Source organism: Bos indicus x Bos taurus, chromosome 13, assembly GCF_003369695.1.
Source record: "Bos indicus x Bos taurus breed Angus x Brahman F1 hybrid chromosome 13, Bos_hybrid_MaternalHap_v2.0, whole genome shotgun sequence".
In the NCBI taxonomy this organism is placed as follows: domain Eukaryota; kingdom Metazoa; phylum Chordata; class Mammalia; order Artiodactyla; family Bovidae; genus Bos; species Bos indicus x Bos taurus.
In genome coordinates, this window is record NC_040088.1 from 72,489,155 (window position 1) to 72,506,011 (window position 16,857).

At 39.8% G+C, this 16,857-nt stretch overlaps 2 protein-coding genes across 3 annotated transcripts in view; one reads left to right on the top strand and one right to left on the bottom strand.

Annotated features, from left to right (window-relative positions):
• The window catches only part of LOC113903691 (ankyrin repeat domain-containing protein 16-like), a 75,384-nt gene that overhangs the window by 18,112 nt on the left and 40,415 nt on the right, over positions 1-16,857 (top strand). The gene's annotated exons all lie outside the window — the stretch shown is intronic.
• The window catches only part of LOC113903694 (ankyrin repeat domain-containing protein 26-like), a 75,556-nt gene that overhangs the window by 7,259 nt on the left and 51,440 nt on the right, over positions 1-16,857 (bottom strand). Inside the window, exons 19-23 of the mRNA XM_027560254.1 lie at positions 16,524-16,557; positions 12,245-13,195; positions 10,463-10,615; positions 7,185-7,255; positions 6,323-6,416 (exon numbers count right to left, since the gene is read on the bottom strand). Coding sequence (XP_027416055.1) covers positions 6,323-6,416; positions 7,185-7,255; positions 10,463-10,615; positions 12,245-13,195; positions 16,524-16,557 — 1,303 coding nt within the window. The remainder of the gene's footprint in view (positions 1-6,322; positions 6,417-7,184; positions 7,256-10,462; positions 10,616-12,244; positions 13,196-16,523; positions 16,558-16,857) is intronic.

Genomic DNA, 16,857 nt, shown 5'->3' on the forward strand with positions numbered 1-16,857 from the left:
GAGGGAAGTGGACTGAGCCCAGCCTAATACAAACCGAGGAGCAAATAAATGTGATGGTATCTGTACTGTTGAATGTAGGACCAGGAATTACGCAGAGAATCAAGAAAGAAGTCACCAAGAGTCACAAAATATATTCTTCACTGTCATCGTCTTTGTCACACAACATTTGCACTTGATTTTACACTCTTTTATTGTTCTGTAATAAAACTTTTCTCTCTTTCCTCCATGGAATGACTGCAAGTCACCCCTTGGTAGAACGTCTCTTACTCCTTCCCCTCACCGTGTCCCGTGGTTTTTAAAGAAGTTAGAGGTATATTGTATTGAGTTTAGGGCTGAGTTAATAAATGCCTCCCAAAAAAAGATAGTGAAAATAAGACTCTAATGACTAAATCTTGTAAATATGGATTCTAATCCAATAAGCCTTTTTCTGAACTAGAAATAGTTTTTCCTAATTTGAATTGCATTCCAAAGAGAAATGATTCACAAGGCTAAAGATACCCATTTCCTAAGAATTTAGTGAGATGATCCATACATTTTTCTGAACAACAAAAAAATGCTTCTTTCTGGCAACCCGTTGTTACTTTCCACAGAATAAGAGAACATAGCTAACAAAACAAACAAAAAATATTTGCTGGAATTTCAGTGACACAGAGTAGGAAAGAACTTTCATTTAGACAGAATGATTACTTGGTAAGTCGAGGTGAATGGAGCTGGTGGTTTTCAAACATGTCTACAAATTCTTTGACACTTTTCACATGAAATTCCCTCCCCTTAAATATGTGCTGGCCTCAGTAGCTGATTCTAGTGGACAGAGTCTGGGGGAACTGCTATGTTATTTCTCAAGCTAAATAGCTTCTGACTTTGGCTCCGTGGGGAAGCCCACCCTTAGCATCAGTCACCATGCTATGAAGAAGCCCAGGCTTCTACTGAGCACATGTCAGTGTCCTCCCCCACCTAATGACCCATCCAAAAGCCAGCTGCAGTTGCCCGACATGTGCATGAGCAAGTCTTCAGATGACTCTGGTCCCCACCTTCACAACATCCCAGCTGATGATGACTGGAGAAGAAATGAGCTGGCCTCACTCACTGAGCCTTGCCGCAAAACAGACTTGTGAACAAAGGAAATGCTGTTTTGAGTCACTAGGCTTTGGGTGATCTCTACTGCAATTTGTTAGCAATAAATAACTGGCACAGATACTGATATAAAAATGGGGTTCAGTGCAGTTCACTAAGTCATGCCTGACTCTTTGTGACCCCATGGACTGCATCACACCAGGCTTCCCTGTCCACCACCAACTCCTGGAGCTTGCTCAAACTCATGTCCATCGAGGCGGTCATGCCCAAAAATGAGATATTGCCATTAAAAAAGAACTAAAACACACGAGAATGCTTTTGAACCTGGATGTAGGTGGGACCTGAATGGATGCAGAGAAAGAAATGAAAACCCAATGGGCTTCATGACATTGTACACAGAAGCCTGATGGTCCTTGAAGAGGCTGCCGGTGTCGGCTTCTAGGCAAGAGAAGAAACTGACACTGAAACATGGGGGGCAGAGACTCTTGTTATGAAGCAGCTGAAAGTAAATCAATGAGAGGGGTAAGCTATGAGACAAAAAAAAAAAAAAAAAGCACTATTAAATATAAAGGAACCAGGACTCACTGGGTTCAATACCATATCCCCTTTACAGCATCTCCACCTGTCCAATTGTCACATGATGCAAAAAGACAGAAATGGCTTCTGGGCTAAGATCAAACCTAGGGTGCTGCCAGGAAAACATGGTCTAAAGGTAGAACCTGTAGGCTGTAAAACCCTTCATTAAGACCCTGGAAAGACTTAAGGTGGTGCCTCAGGTTCCTTTAAGGATCTTAAGAGCCTAAGAATTTTAAGGGCATCATCCGGCAAAGCTTCACAGAAAGCCCAAGATATGATGCTTCCCTCAAAAAAGATTTTTGAGGGTAGCTTTTCCAATGGCATGAACCCCAATCAAATTCACAGGACACCGAAACCTTTAAAGAGAACTTTGGCAGCAAAAACACCGCTTGCTTGCTTGATTGACCTAACAGAGACCAAGTGTTATTCACCCAGTCACGTCTGACACTTTGTGATCCCATGGACTGTGGGAGAAGGGATAGGCTACCCACTCCAGTATTCTTGGGTTTCCCTTGTGGCTCAGCAGGTAAAGAATCCGCCTGCAATGTGGGAGACCTGGGTTCAATCCCTGCATTGGGAAGATCCCCTGGAGAAGGGAAAGGCTATCCACTGCAGTATTCTGGCCTGGAGACTTCCAACAACTGTGTAGTCCATGGGATGTCAAAGAGTCGGACACAACTGAGCACTTTCACTCTCACTTTCTCCAGGGGATCTTCCCAACCCAGGGATTGAACCTGGGTCTCCTGCATTGCAGGCAGATTCTTTACTGTCTGAGCCATCCGGGAAGTCCAACAGAGACCAAGACATACAAAATGAGAAAAGGCCTTTGAGATTTTCTTAGAAGTTCGATAAAGAGGAACCTGGCTTAGGAAACATGACTCAGCTACAGACAGAGGTCATTTCTTAAGAAAAGGACAGCACAGAGCCCAGAGTGTGAGCACAGAAATAAAAGAAAGTATTATTTCTCATGGGTTCATGAGTGATATGCATTTATACTCAACACAGTTTATAAACCTGATGCCAGTCAGGACAGACTTCAAAATGAATGACTTTCCTTCAAACAGCTTAAAATAATTTTTCATCATTTTGTTATCTTTCTGGAATTTAAACTGCCAACATTTATTTGTTAAAAATAGGCTATTTTACACATAAAATCGACCATCAGCTGATGTCCATGTGTAGAGTCATCTCTTGTGTTGTTGGAAGAGGGCGTTTGCTATGACCTGTGCATTCTCTTGGCAAAACTCTGTTCACCTTTTCCCTGCTTCATTTTGTACTCTGAGGCCAAAATTGCCTGTTACTCCAGGTATCTCTTGACTTCCTACTTTTGCATTCCAGTCCCCTATAATGAAAAGGACATCTTTTTTGGGTGTTAATTCTAGAAGGTCTTGTAGATCATCATAGAACTGCTCAACTTCAGCTTCTTCAGCATTAGTGGCTGGGGCATAGACTTGGATTACTGTGATATTGAATGGTTTGCCTTGAAAACAAACAGAGATCATTCTGTCATTTTTGAGATTGCAGCAGAGTACTGCATGTCAGACTCTTTTGTTGACTATGATGGCTACTCCCTTTCTTCTAAGGGATTCTTGCCCACAGTAGTAGATATAATGGTCATCTGAGTTAAATTCACCCATTCCGGTCCATTTTAGTTCACTGATTCCTAAAATGTCAATGTTCACACTTGCCATCTCCTGTTTGACCACTTCCAATGTACCCTGGTTCATAGACGTAACATTCCAGGTTCCCATGCAGTATTGTTCTTTACAGCTTCGGACTCTACTTCCATCACCAGTCACATCCAAAACTGGGCGTTGTTTTCATTTTGGCTCCATCTCTTCATTCTTTCTGGAGTTATTTCTCCACTGATCTCTAGTAGCATATTGAGCACCTATCAACCTGGGGAGTTCATCTTTCAGTATCCTATTTTTTTGCCTTTTCATACTGTTCATGGGGTTCTCAAGGCAATAATACTCAAGTGGTTTGCCATTCCCTTCTCCAGCAGACCACGTTGTGTCAGAGTGCTCCAGAACGACCCTTCCACCTTGGGTGGCCCGACATGGCATGGCTCGTCGTTTCATTGAGTTAGACAAGGTCGTGATCCATGTGGTCAGTTTGGTTAGTTTTCTGTGATTGTGGTTTTCATTCTGTCTGCCCTCTGAGGGATAAGGATAGAGGCTTATGGAAGCTTCCTGATGGGAGAGACTGACTGTGGGGTCTTATTCTGATGGGCAGGGCCATGCTCAGTAAATCTTTCATCCAAGTTTTTGTTGATGAGTGGGCCTGTGTTCTCTCCCTGTTGTTTGGCCTGAGGTCAAACTATGGTAGGGGTAATGACAGTAATGGCCACCTCTTTCAAAAGGACTTGTTCATGCACTGCTGTATTCAGTGCCCCTGACCCCCAGCAGGCCACTGTCGACCCACCCCTCTGCAGGAGACACCTGGACACTCACAGGCAAGTCTGGCTCAGTCTCTTGTGGGGACACTGCTCCTTTCTCCTGGCTCCTGGTGCACACAAGGCTTTCTTTGTGCCCTCCAAGAGTCTGCACTGGTCATACCAAAACACCCTCTTCCAACAACACAAGAGACGACTCTACACATGGACATCACCAAGTGGTCAATACCAAAGTCTGACTGATTATATTCTTTGCAGCCAAAGATGGAGAAGCTCTATACAATCAGCATAAAAAAAAAAAAAAAAAGACCGGGAGCTGACTGGCTCAGATCATGAGCTCCTTATTGCCAAATTCAGACTTAAATTGAACAAAGTACAGAAAATCACTAGACCACTCAGGTATGACCTTAATCAAATCCCTTATGATTATATAGTGGAAGTGACAAACAGATTCAAGGGATTAGATCTGATAGACAGTGCCTGAAGAACTGTGGATGGAGGTTTGTGACATTGTACAGGAGGCAGTGATCAAGACCACCCCCAAGAAAAAGAAATGCAGAAAGGCAAAATGGTTGTCTGAGGAGGACTTACACATAGCTAAGAAAAGAAGAGAAGCTAAAGGCAAAGGAGAAAAGAAAAGATACAATCATCTGAATGCAGAGTTCCAAAGAATAGCAAGGAGAGATAAGAAAGCCTTCTTCAGTGATCAAGGCAAAGAAATAAAGAGAAACAATAGAATGGGAAAGACTAGAGATCTATTCAAGAGAATTTGAGATACCAAGGGAACATTTCACGCAAAGATGAGCACATTAAAGGACAGCAATTGTTGGACCTAACGGAAGCAGAAGATATTAAGAAGAGGTGGCAAGAATACACAGAAGGACTATACAAAAAAGATCTCCATGACTCAGATAACCGTAACAGTGTGATCACTTACCTAGAGCCAGACATCCTGGATTGCAAAGTCAAGTGGGCCTTAGGAAGTGTCACTACAAATAAAGCTAGTGGAGGTGATGGAATTCCAATTGAGTTATTTCAAATCCTATAGATGATGCTTTGAAAGTGGTGCACTCAATACGCCAGCAAATGTGGAAAATTCAGCCGTGGACACAGGACTGGAAAAGGTCAGTTTTCATTCCAATCTCAAAAGCAATGCCAAAGAATGTTCAACCAATTGCACACCTGCACTCATCTCACATGCTAGTAAAGTAATGCTCAAAATTCTTCCAGTGAGGCTTCAACAGTACGTGAAATAAGAACTTCCAGATGCACAAGTTGGATTTAGAAAAGGCAGAGGAACTAGAGACCAAATTGCCAACATCCGTCTGTTGAATCATAGACAAAGCAAGAGAATTACAGAAAAACATCTACTTCTGATTTATTGACTGTCAAAACCTTTGACTGTGTGGATCATAACAAACTGTGGAAATTCTTCAAGAGATGGGAATGCCAGACCACCTTACCTGCTTCCTCAGAAACCTGTATGTAGCTGAAGAAGCAACAGTTAGAATCAAACATGGGACAATGGACTGGTTCCAAATTGGGAAAAGATGCATCAAGGCTGTATATTGTCACCTGCTTATTTAACTTCTATGCAGAGTACATCATGCGAAATGCCAGGCTGGAGGAAGTACAAGCTGGAATCAAGATATCTGGGAGTAATATAAATAACCTACTAAAGTAATCTTTGAAAAATCCCCATGCATACCCCACGTCTTTAAAAAAAAATCCAACAAAGGAAAAATGCATTCTTTCAAAAACACTGTCTATGCAGAGGTAGTATTCATTCCTGGTGAAGAGAATAAGCTACAATATTAAAAATGATTCATTCTCAAAAATCTCACAGAAGGGTTAGGATTACAAGAGATACTCAGAATTCTCAATCAAATCATTACTCAAATTTCTAGACTCTAACAGATGTTTGTGTACCAATGTTCAAGGCAGCATTATTAATAATAGCCAGAAAGTGGAAAAACCATGATTTCATTGACAGAGGAATGAACACACAAAATATTTTCTATATAAAATATTGCTTTTGGACTGGATTGTCACAATCTTTTAAATTAAAATCTTACTACAAAAATCATTAATTTTATGAATTCAATCCATTTCTTCTCTAAAGAGTAATTATGCTATTAGTAGCAAGCAGTATCAGTAAAAATACCATAAACTTTTTAATCAATGAGACTTTTCACATTGTCCAAAATATTCTTATATATTACTATTAAAAAGTTAAAACTCTTCTTCAGTATGACAGAAATTAAGAGGTTGACTTACCGATCTTACGCTTAACAGGTTTTCCTGAAGCTGTTTGATTCTGTCCGCTTGCTTTTTGACTGTAGTTTGTAAGTCGGTATTTTCCATTTCAAGCCTAAAATGCAGATTTTAAAACAATGATTCTCACACATAGGGTTTTTTGTTTAAAGATTTTTTTGAATGTGGACCATTTTTAAAGTCTTTATGGATTTACTGCCATATTGCTTCTGTTTTATGTTTTGGTTTTTTGGCTGGGAGGCACATGGGATCTTAGCTCCCCAACCAGGGATCAAACCCTCTGCATTGGAAGGCATAGTTTTAACCAGTGGACTGTCACGGCAGTCCTTCACACATAGATTTTTAAAATACCACACTGTTTCTGAACAAACATCTGCAGGTTCCATTACATAGGTTGTTAGAATTTTGAAAAGTAAATGATCTGGCAACCGCACTGTTTTTCTAGTTGTGTTTTGTGGATAATTGGCTTCCCTGGTGGCTCAGACGGTAAAGAATCTGCCGACAATGCAGGAGACCCAGGTTCGATCCCCGAGTCAGGAAGATCCCTTGGACAAGGAAATGGCAACCCACTCCAGGATTCTTGCCTGGAGAATTCCATGGACAGAGGAGCCTGGTGGGCTATACTCCATGGAGTTGTAAAGAATCGGACATGACTCAGTGACTAACACTTTCACTTTTCACTTGTGGATAATGTGCAAAATATGGAAATAATGGGGGAAAATTATGCATCTCAAAACACCTCAAAGCTGAAATGTTACCCAGCTTCACAATGATGTTTTTTATTATCATTACTGATCTAATTATCATATTATACTGTTTATCTGCTTTATATTTAAGTTATTTTCTGTGCTGCTTTAAATCATACTTTTGGATGTGATCCTGTGTTTTTTCAGCACATCTCACGGCCTCTGTACGTTGATCTTGTGTTTCTTGCAACTAAAAAGAAAGAAAAAAAAAAAGGGAAAAAAACCAACTATTTAAATTACTAATAACCTAGTGAATCTGCCAATGTCAGTTTCTGTCTCTTTCATCTGCATATTATTTACAGCTGTTTTCCTGCCATACAGCGGAGTTGAGTTGTTACAATAGATACCTTACAGTCCAAAAAGTGAAAATATTTACTGTCTGCCCTTTGTATATTACTGACCTCCCCTTTAGCACTCAAACACAAAATCATTCATGCTTTAAATTAGATTTTCTCAAATAAGTACACAAATTTATAAACTGGCCAAATGGGGAAAGACAGAAAATTACCTGATGATAAACTATATATATATATATTTTTTTTTTTTTTATTCTAAGCGCCACATCAGCCATCACTTTAAACATCCACATTTGTGAATGACCACAGCTCTTCCAGTGATTCTGAGAGCTAGCACTACTGTTGGTGACAACCAGATGCTTCAGGGACTAGTGTGAGAGGCAGTAGGTACATGGGAGCCAGAATCCATGGGCCTGTGTTCGAATTCCATCAGTTCTGAGCTGTGGGTCCTGGGACAAATTACGTAACCTTACTGTATCTCAGTTTCTCCCTCCATAAAATGGGGATAATGGTAGCATCAACCTCAGTGGGATGCTGGGAAGATTAAATTGGGGACTATACATAATGTCAGAGAAGGCAATGGCATCCCACTCCAGTACTCTTGCCTGGAAAATCCGATGGACGGAGGAACCTGGTAGGCTCCAGTCCATGGGGTCGCTAAGAGTCGGGCACGACTGAGTGACTTCACTTTCACTTTTCACTTTCATGCATTGGAGAAGGAAATGGCAACCCACTCCAGTATTCTTGCCTGGAGAATCCCAGGGACAGAGGAGCCTAGCGGGCTGCTGTCTATGGGGTCGCACAGAGTCAGACAGGACTGAAGCGACTTAGCAGCAGCAGCATACATAATGTATTTAGAAGAGGACGTGGCAGATACTAAGAGCTCTTTGTAATTGGCGTTATTACGGTTGCTGTATTTTATCTGCAAAACAATCTGATACTTGAGGCAGACGGCATGCCAACGAAAATGGTCTTCTACACAATCACAGTGAACTCACTCTCCATACCGTTGCCAGGGGCAGTAAGGGGGAGCATGAGGCCCAGAACACACGCGTTCAGACTTCAAAAATGTTCACTGACTCCACTAACAAACTAGTACTCTAGTACTTTTCTCCACTTACAGTAATTTGCAACTTCCTTCCTCTCTGTACTACTCAGTGGACAATGACCACCAGTTAATGTGTAAATAGCACCTCCTGGATGGAGTGGTACAGAACATTACACGACCATCAGAGGAAGGATGAAGTCACTGCCATGGAAATATAACTCTACTGCTAAATCAAAGTTCTGAGTCAATTCATTCTCACAACTGTTAATGTCTAGCCAGTACTCCGGTGAGAAAATTAAGGTTACGAGGTACGGATATCAGAGAAGCTATTCCCAGAACTTTACAGTTGGTGAAAGGCTAGAAATCTGTAAATCCCACTTCTGCCTACATAATGAAGGAAGGCAAATTTACACTTTTCTCCCAGAGTCAGGGAGAAAGATGAGCATTTAATTGAACAATTCTCCTCTATTAGACTAAGCGCTTTCAATTTTACATTGAGTTGCTTAAAATACATTTTAATAAAAGTTTTACTATACAAACACCTTCAAGAAAAAATAACTGGCGTGGGATGAAGTACTTACTTGTGTCCTAACAGTTGTTAAACTAAACTGTTTCCCATTTATGCAAGACAAGTGCTGTGCATATCCATAAATATTCCCTGTTAGAACAAGGTATACCTAGATAAGATTCTCCCTCATGAAAAAAATGACAACAATGCAAAATTAAGGGCTAAATTGTTCTTCACAGACTACATAACAGGGCTGAAGAGAAAAGGCTCAATGAGAGCTGGACAGTCAGGAAAGCTCCATGGAGGAGGAGAGACTGGGCGCCAGGTCTGAATAAATGGAAGACTACCCAAGAGAAAACAAACTGTAAAGACAGAAAGGACAGTCTGAGCAAAGGCCAAGAAGAGGTGAAATCAGCCAGTTAACTCAGGATAAAATCCAACCACAGGAAAATAAAAACATGTCCATCCAGAAATGTATAAACCAATGTTCACAGCAGCATTATTAAGAGTTGCAAAGTGGAAACAACCCAAATCTCCATCAACTTATGAATGGATAAATATAGCCACGTACTGTTTATTGTTTGACAGTCAACAGAAATGGAAGAACTGATACGTGCTATACCATGGATGAACCGCAAAAACATGAGGTCAAATGAGAAAAGCTAATCCCAAAGGAGCATACTGCATGATTCCATTTATGTAAAACACCCAGAAGAGGCATGTCTCCAGAGACGGATATTAGACTGGGGGTTGCCTGGGGCTGCAGGAGATGGAGGGGCCTTGGGAGGTAGCTAAGGGATGCAGGGTTTCTTTGGGGGGCTGATGGAAATGCTCTAAAATTGACTGTGGTCACAGGTGACACCTCTCTAGACTAAGAGATACTGATCTACACACTTGGAATGGGTGAATTATATGATACGTGAATTATATCTCAATAGCTTTTTAAAACTCCAAAGGCACTATCTAGATAATGTGCTTAATTCTCTATTTTCGATGTACGTGTTGTACTCCATCTGAGTGCCTCCATGCTTTTACAATGTATCTTAAATGAAAAGAAAAGAAGGCAGTGCCTAACTTCAACTGGTTTGTATAATACACTTTCTGCACAAGTTATTCTGAAATGCACAAAATAAATATATACAGAACTCCACAGCCATTCACAAAAGTGAAGATGAGAAATGATAACTTTCTGGAACATTCCATTAAACATTATCCTCTGATTTTATCTGGCTTGCCTCATCATGGTAATACAGGGATCAAGAAATAAAATATTGTTCAATAGAAAAAAAAGTCTCTCAACTTGTGTGAAGAATGATGCACAATTCTCCACTTTCCTAAGGGTATATAATATATGAAATATATATATATATAATGCAAATGGCAGAATGAAAATCAGAGTTTAAGAAACAAGTGCACTTAAAGATTAATAAAATTATAGTAAATTACTAGTAATGAAAATAAAAAAGAAAGCTGTCCATGAAAATGAGCATCCTAAAACACTTTATCCTATGTATTAACTGTTGACACATTCAATTTCACACATACCTGACTTGTGAGTTGATGTAAGTTGCTCTTTAAATCCTGTGCCTCAGCTTCTAACTTGGCACAGTGATATGACATGACGTCCAGGGATTCCGCCAACTCAGACCGCTTTTTGAAGCTGTCAGACAGTTCTTGTTGAAGGTGTCTCACAACTGCCTAATAAGATGCTTTGTTACTGAGTTTATCAAATCACTTTACTATTACGCTATGTTAGTAATAGATGACTCCAACACATGTACTTTGAAAACTATCACCATGGACAGCAAATCACCTTCTTTTCTCCTCCCTGAATGTGGTTACAGACCCAGAAGGGCTCCCCACCGGCCTTCCTGATATTAAGTTCCTCAGACGAAGGAGGCAGCCCCACTGTCCACACCCTGCCCCTCCCGATAAATCTGCAGAGCTTCACCACCTCACGTCCAGAACGAAACAGGTGTGTAGGTGGGACAAGCGGTGGAAAATTCCACACTGTGGAAACATTTTTCCTCTTTCTTTATTAGAGGCTTCGATTAACATCAGAGATCTTCACATATTCAATCCAGTGCTCAGATCTTTCCAATAGATTCCTTCCTCAGAAGGAAAATGAGGCCATTCCCTTGCTGCTTATCTCTTTTATATCTAGTCGTGTGTCTGTGTTAATCCCCAACTCCTAATTTATCCCTCCTCCCCACTTTACCCTTGGCTAACCATAATATTCTGCAGGCATCTACTTGGGAAAGGATCTGAAAAAGAATGGATATATGTATACCTATACCTCAATCAACTTGCTGTACATCTGAAACTAACGCAAAATTGTAAATCAACTATATTCCAATATAAAAGAATAATGAAATTTTAAAAAATGAGGTTGCTCCCATGCCTTCAAGGAGCCTCGATAACCTGGCCTCCACCTGCCTCCAGACCGCAGCCCCTACAACCCTCTCCCTGACTCACTCCATTCCTGCTGCTCACGAATCCTGCCACCCTCCATTTTTATTGGGCAAACTGGTATTCAAATGACAGTAATTGATCCTTAAAATGAGAATTAGGAGCAAATTGTTTGTAAAAATGTTCTAAGTAAATAGCATAAATAGCAGTGGGAAGTTTAAATCAAGAAGAGCTTGGTTAAAGCTCACCACTTGAGTCCCAAATTATGATTTAATGACAAGTATATTTAAATGACTTGTCAATGAATTCTCAATTTCATGACAACTCTTTAAAGAGTTGAGAGGCATAAGAATAAATGATTCAAGCCTGAAATGTTTTCCAAGTTAATTCAAATTTACATGAATAAAACTAAAATTACACCAACAAATATGACAAAAAGGTATGACAAGCTACTGAAGCCAAAGTACGATATATAAGTAATAGCATCTGGGAAACCTGGAATTGACTGTCAGGGTAATCCATGTAACTGAAGCTTAATTTCAAAATATTCAGTTTAGGTTTGAGCGTTTCTTTTATCTGCTTCATCATGATACTGACATGTGGTTACATAGAGATTAAAATTATTATCTGAATAGTAAAAGAGTAAATTACCAATACCCATCTATATTAAAAATTCAGAACTTAATCTCTTAGACATTTCATAAGCGACACGATGTCTCTACTCCAAGTGAAGCATCTCTTGGGTCTAATTTTTATTTGCTGGATACAAGGTGTGCTTTTAGTCTGTTTTAGAGACCATAGATTCACAGCCCGTGTATTTTTTATATTCAGCTAGATTCAACATTTAGCCAGAATTAAGAATCACTTTGAATTTCCTTTCAGGAAATCTGAGAATTATTTCTCCTTCTGGATACCTACTTCTCTTCCTGCTTTCTCATTTTCATACTGACGCATTCTCTCTTTTACATGATTCCATTTGTTGATTAACTTCTTGTTTCTTTCCTCCAGCATCAGACCTTGTTTCTCACGTTCAGCCTGAAGTTTTCTCAAAATCTGCTGAAACTGGTCTCGGATGCTAATAAGTATCTTCTCTTTACTGTCGGCTCTGTTTTGTGCATCATCCAGTTGCTGTTGGAGCAACATGTTTTCACTCTGGAGTTGAGATAATCTTTGCTCTAAGGATTCCTGCTTTCTAAGGTATTCATTCACTTTGCCTTGTTCATTGAACATGTGTTCAATAACCTGCTTTTGACACTGTGCTTCGCGTAAGTCTCTCTGGACACGTTCTAACATCAAAGTCTTTTCTCTGAGATCATCTGTCGTCTGATGCAGCTTGATTTTTAGCTGATTGAATTTATTTTTCACTTTAGAAAGTTGCTGGGAAAGCATCTCGTTGTCACATTTCAGGTTAGCCATATCGAACTTCATTTGGTCCTGCAAGCGTAACCTCTTATCTTTTGCTTTCTGGGAGGCAAGTTCCAGGTCTCTTTGTGATGTCTGACCTTGATCATGATCGTGTATGGCAGGAGCCAGTCTAGAACGGTAGGATTCCACTTCTGTTTCCAGTCTTTGTTTGCTTCGTTTTGCATTTTCCACCTCAGGGTTTAGCATTGTATTTTCAGCTACTGGAACGTTAAGCTGGCCAGTATGCTGGAATATGGCCTTTGTCAACGTTTCCTTGTTCAATTTTATTGCCTCTTGAGGATAATCATTCTCTCCTTTTACAATTTCAATACCCTCAAAACATTTCTTTTCTTTTTCCTGGTTCTGATTGTTCACTGTGTCTATTTCTAGTCTTGGCAGGGCAATTTCATCCTGCATGTGGTTTTTGTGCAACAAACCTTTTGCTTTTCTCCCACTATCAGAAACCTAAGTGAGACAAAGGAGACTTTTAGTTAGTACCCAATAAAATGACATTTCATCATTTCCTCTGAAATAAAAGACTAACCTGTATGTTTATACAGTGAAATGACTGCACCAAGTAGATCTCCAAGTGGAAAAAATGAGGTTCAATACAAACCTCAGACCTTATACAAGCAGAAATTCCCAAAGGTTCAAAAATTTAATTGAAGACAATGAATCCATGAAAGGTAAAAGAAAGCCCAAGGGACTTTTCAAGAAGCTCAGAACTGGAAAGGCTTTTCTCTGAATTATAACAAACACAGAAAGCTTAAAAGATTTACAGACCTGACTACACTTAAAAATTGGAGAAGGCAACGGCACCCCACTCCAGTACTTTTGCCTAGAAAATTCCATGGATGGAGGAGCCTGTAGGCTGCAGTCCATGGGGTCGCTAGAGTCGGACACGACTGAGCAACTTCACTTTCCCTTTTCACTTTCATGCACTGGAGAAGGAAATGGCAACCCACTCCTGTGTTCTTGCCTGGAGAATCCCAGGGACGGGGAAGCCTGGTGGGCTACCGTCTATGGGGTCGCACAGAGTCGGACACCACTGAAGTGACTTAGCAGTAGCAGTACACTTAAAAATTGTATCTGATGTGGTATATTTATACAATGGAAAACTACGAAGCCATAAAAAGAATGAAATAATGCTACTTGCAGCAACAAAGATGGACCTAGACATGCTCACACTCAGTGAAGTGAGTCAGACAAAGACAAGTCATGTTGCTTATATGTAGGATCTAAAAGGAACTTATGACATAACAGAAAGAGACCCACGGACATAGGAAACAAACTTACTCACCATACAGGAAAGTAGGTAGGGGAAGGGATAAATTAGGAGGTTGGGTTTAACATATACCATTTTATATATAGACAAGTGTATATAAAATAACCAGTAAGGATCTACTGTACAACATAAGGAACTACATTTAATATTCTACAAGCAGAATCTGAAAAGGAATATGTGTATGTGTGTGTGTGTGTGTGTGTGTGTGTGTGTTAGTCTTTCATGTCCAACTCTTTGCGACCCCATGGACTGTAGCCCACCAGGCTCCTCTGTCCATGGGATTCTCCTGGCAAGAATACTGGAATGGGTTGCCATTTCTTCCTCCGGGGGATCTTCCCGACCCAAGGATCAAACCCAGGTCTCTTGCATTGCACGTGGATTCTTTACTGTCTGAGCCAGCAGGGAAGCCCCATTTATATAATATACACACACATATACATAATATGTCTGAATCACTGTGCTGTATACCTGAAACTAACACAATATTGTAAATCAATTATAATTCCATAACAACACCACTCGCTACCTTTAAAAACACTGCATCTGATACCTCCTATACAGCTACTTCAAGTAAGAGCCTTAGCTCTGTATATATTTAAATAGATGAAATTTCATACAAAAATTATTTTCTTAAGAATATGCTACTTTTCTAACATTTTAATAGGCAATTGTAAGGCTTATACCTATTGACAACTATACTAAGCACTTCTACAAACATCAATTAACTCATTAGCTATAATGATTCTGGAAAGGAAGACGTTAAAACTATATAAGTAAGCTGCAGGCTTTTCATCAGGTCTTCTGACTCTGTTAGTCCTCTTACATCAAACCACAGTTACTTCTCTAGTACAAACATATCAGTACAAAATAATCCTCCTATGTCATTCATGGTATATACACTAATGGTAAATAAGGTAAAATTTAGAGAGCTCTTCTTAGAGAATCACGAGATTCTTTGCAATAACTTTCATTCTCTCTTCATACTGTTTAAAATAGTAAGATGGGGGAAATACAATGATAAACAATGATCACTAAATGTACACTATGGCACATCTATCACTGTTTTCAGAAGTTCCTTGCACTGACACAGGACACTACACAGAGCAGAGGGTCATTTTCTCTCAAGTACAAGAATGACTTCCAAAGTATGGTCTCTGAACTGCCTGTAGTTTCCTCCTTACCTTTAGTGGAAGTGATAAACTAACATAATCATCTATCAAGGAAGGGAAATCACTACCAAATGCCAGAACAGCTACTGTTAGTAGCAAGAGGTTTTTTTACTTTTTTTCCTTGGTGGGAGGGGGACTTTTATAAGTTTATTCTAAAGAAACAACTTTTTAAAGTGTACGAAAGTATTTTTACAACTGATGTCGCAGTTTTTATTAATTGAAAAACTGTAAATGATATGAAAAGGCTGTTGATAGGGTACTGGTTAAAAAAATGACAGTGGAGCCAAGAACAGACTCTGATTTAGACACTGATGGTGATGACGTGCATGGAGTGACTGACACACTCACTCCAGAGCACAGGGACTTTTGGTCGGGTAATGTAGTCATTGGTGGAGCACACATGGTCCTGACCTAAACCACAATCAGGGTCCCGGCTCTGCGAGACAGTCGCAAAAATTTTGAGATCAATTCCTATGGAAAATATTAAAGGCCTCTCCTTGGATGAGGCCATGGTGTGTCCCTACCTGACTGCTGTAGACAAATGGATTTGAATTACAAATACTACTTTCCCGAGCTCTTCCTGAGAGCTTTTCGTTGTGGGAGATCTGCAGCTAGGACCTCAGGGATGGGACCCGGTCCGTGTTTGAGAGGGACATTGGGTGGGGGAGTGAATTCCTCTGCTTTGAGATGCCACTTGGGAGCTCTGCAGAATGAAGGACAATCAACTTCAAGAGTGTTTGGTTTCAACCAACTGCTGGAAAAAATCCACAGGGGGCATTCCTGCACCTCTTGAGGATGCCAGTTAAACACACCTTCCTTGAGGACTCTACTGTGAGGGAGAACCCAGCTGGGAAAGTGGAGCCAGCTCTGAGCTGTTCATGGGGCAGGTGGCCTGGAGGGCTGACAGGCACAGAGCGAGGGGGTCCATGACCCTCAGCCACCTGCCAGATGGCAACAGAGAATTTTTAGAGTAAAGCATGTCGCCATCCTCAGAAGCAGTTTCAGATGATTGAGTTAGGTTATCAAGGTCATTCACATAATTAATTTGTTCTTTGACCTACACATAAATAATACTGGTTCACAAAGTCCTCAAAATATGTATAAAATATACCAAGTGTACAAAGGTGATAAATATCTTCATCAAAGCAAAAGCAGAGCCTTCTTAAAAGAACAGGTTTTTATCAACAGGATAACTTTATCAACAGAGTTTCTAAATTATGTTTTCAAAGTAAATGTCTCTTCAGCAAAGGAAGATTTTCTATTTTGCCACTATTCCTTTTACAAAGTATGTTTTAGAGGATAATATATTTTAAAGTTAATATTATTTTTTTTAATATACCTTCTTCTTTTCATATGCTGTTTTCCTTGCAGGCCTAAAAAAAAAAAATGATTCTTTTCAGGCTAAAATTTAATAACTCGAAAATATAAACAATACCTAAATGTTTGTTTTTTATATAACATCTTTGCATTCATAAGTAATTTCTATAAAAGGATGAAACAACAAAAAAGAGTAGCATTAAAGGACAAAGAAAATACATCTGTAATATTAATAAAACATTAAATTTAGATCAAAGGAAAAGGAAAAACCTAACACTACTTGCGTTATGTGATAGAAGCAGTATACCAGGGTTTTTTGCAGTTGTCATTTTTTAATAAGAACTAACTTTTATGGC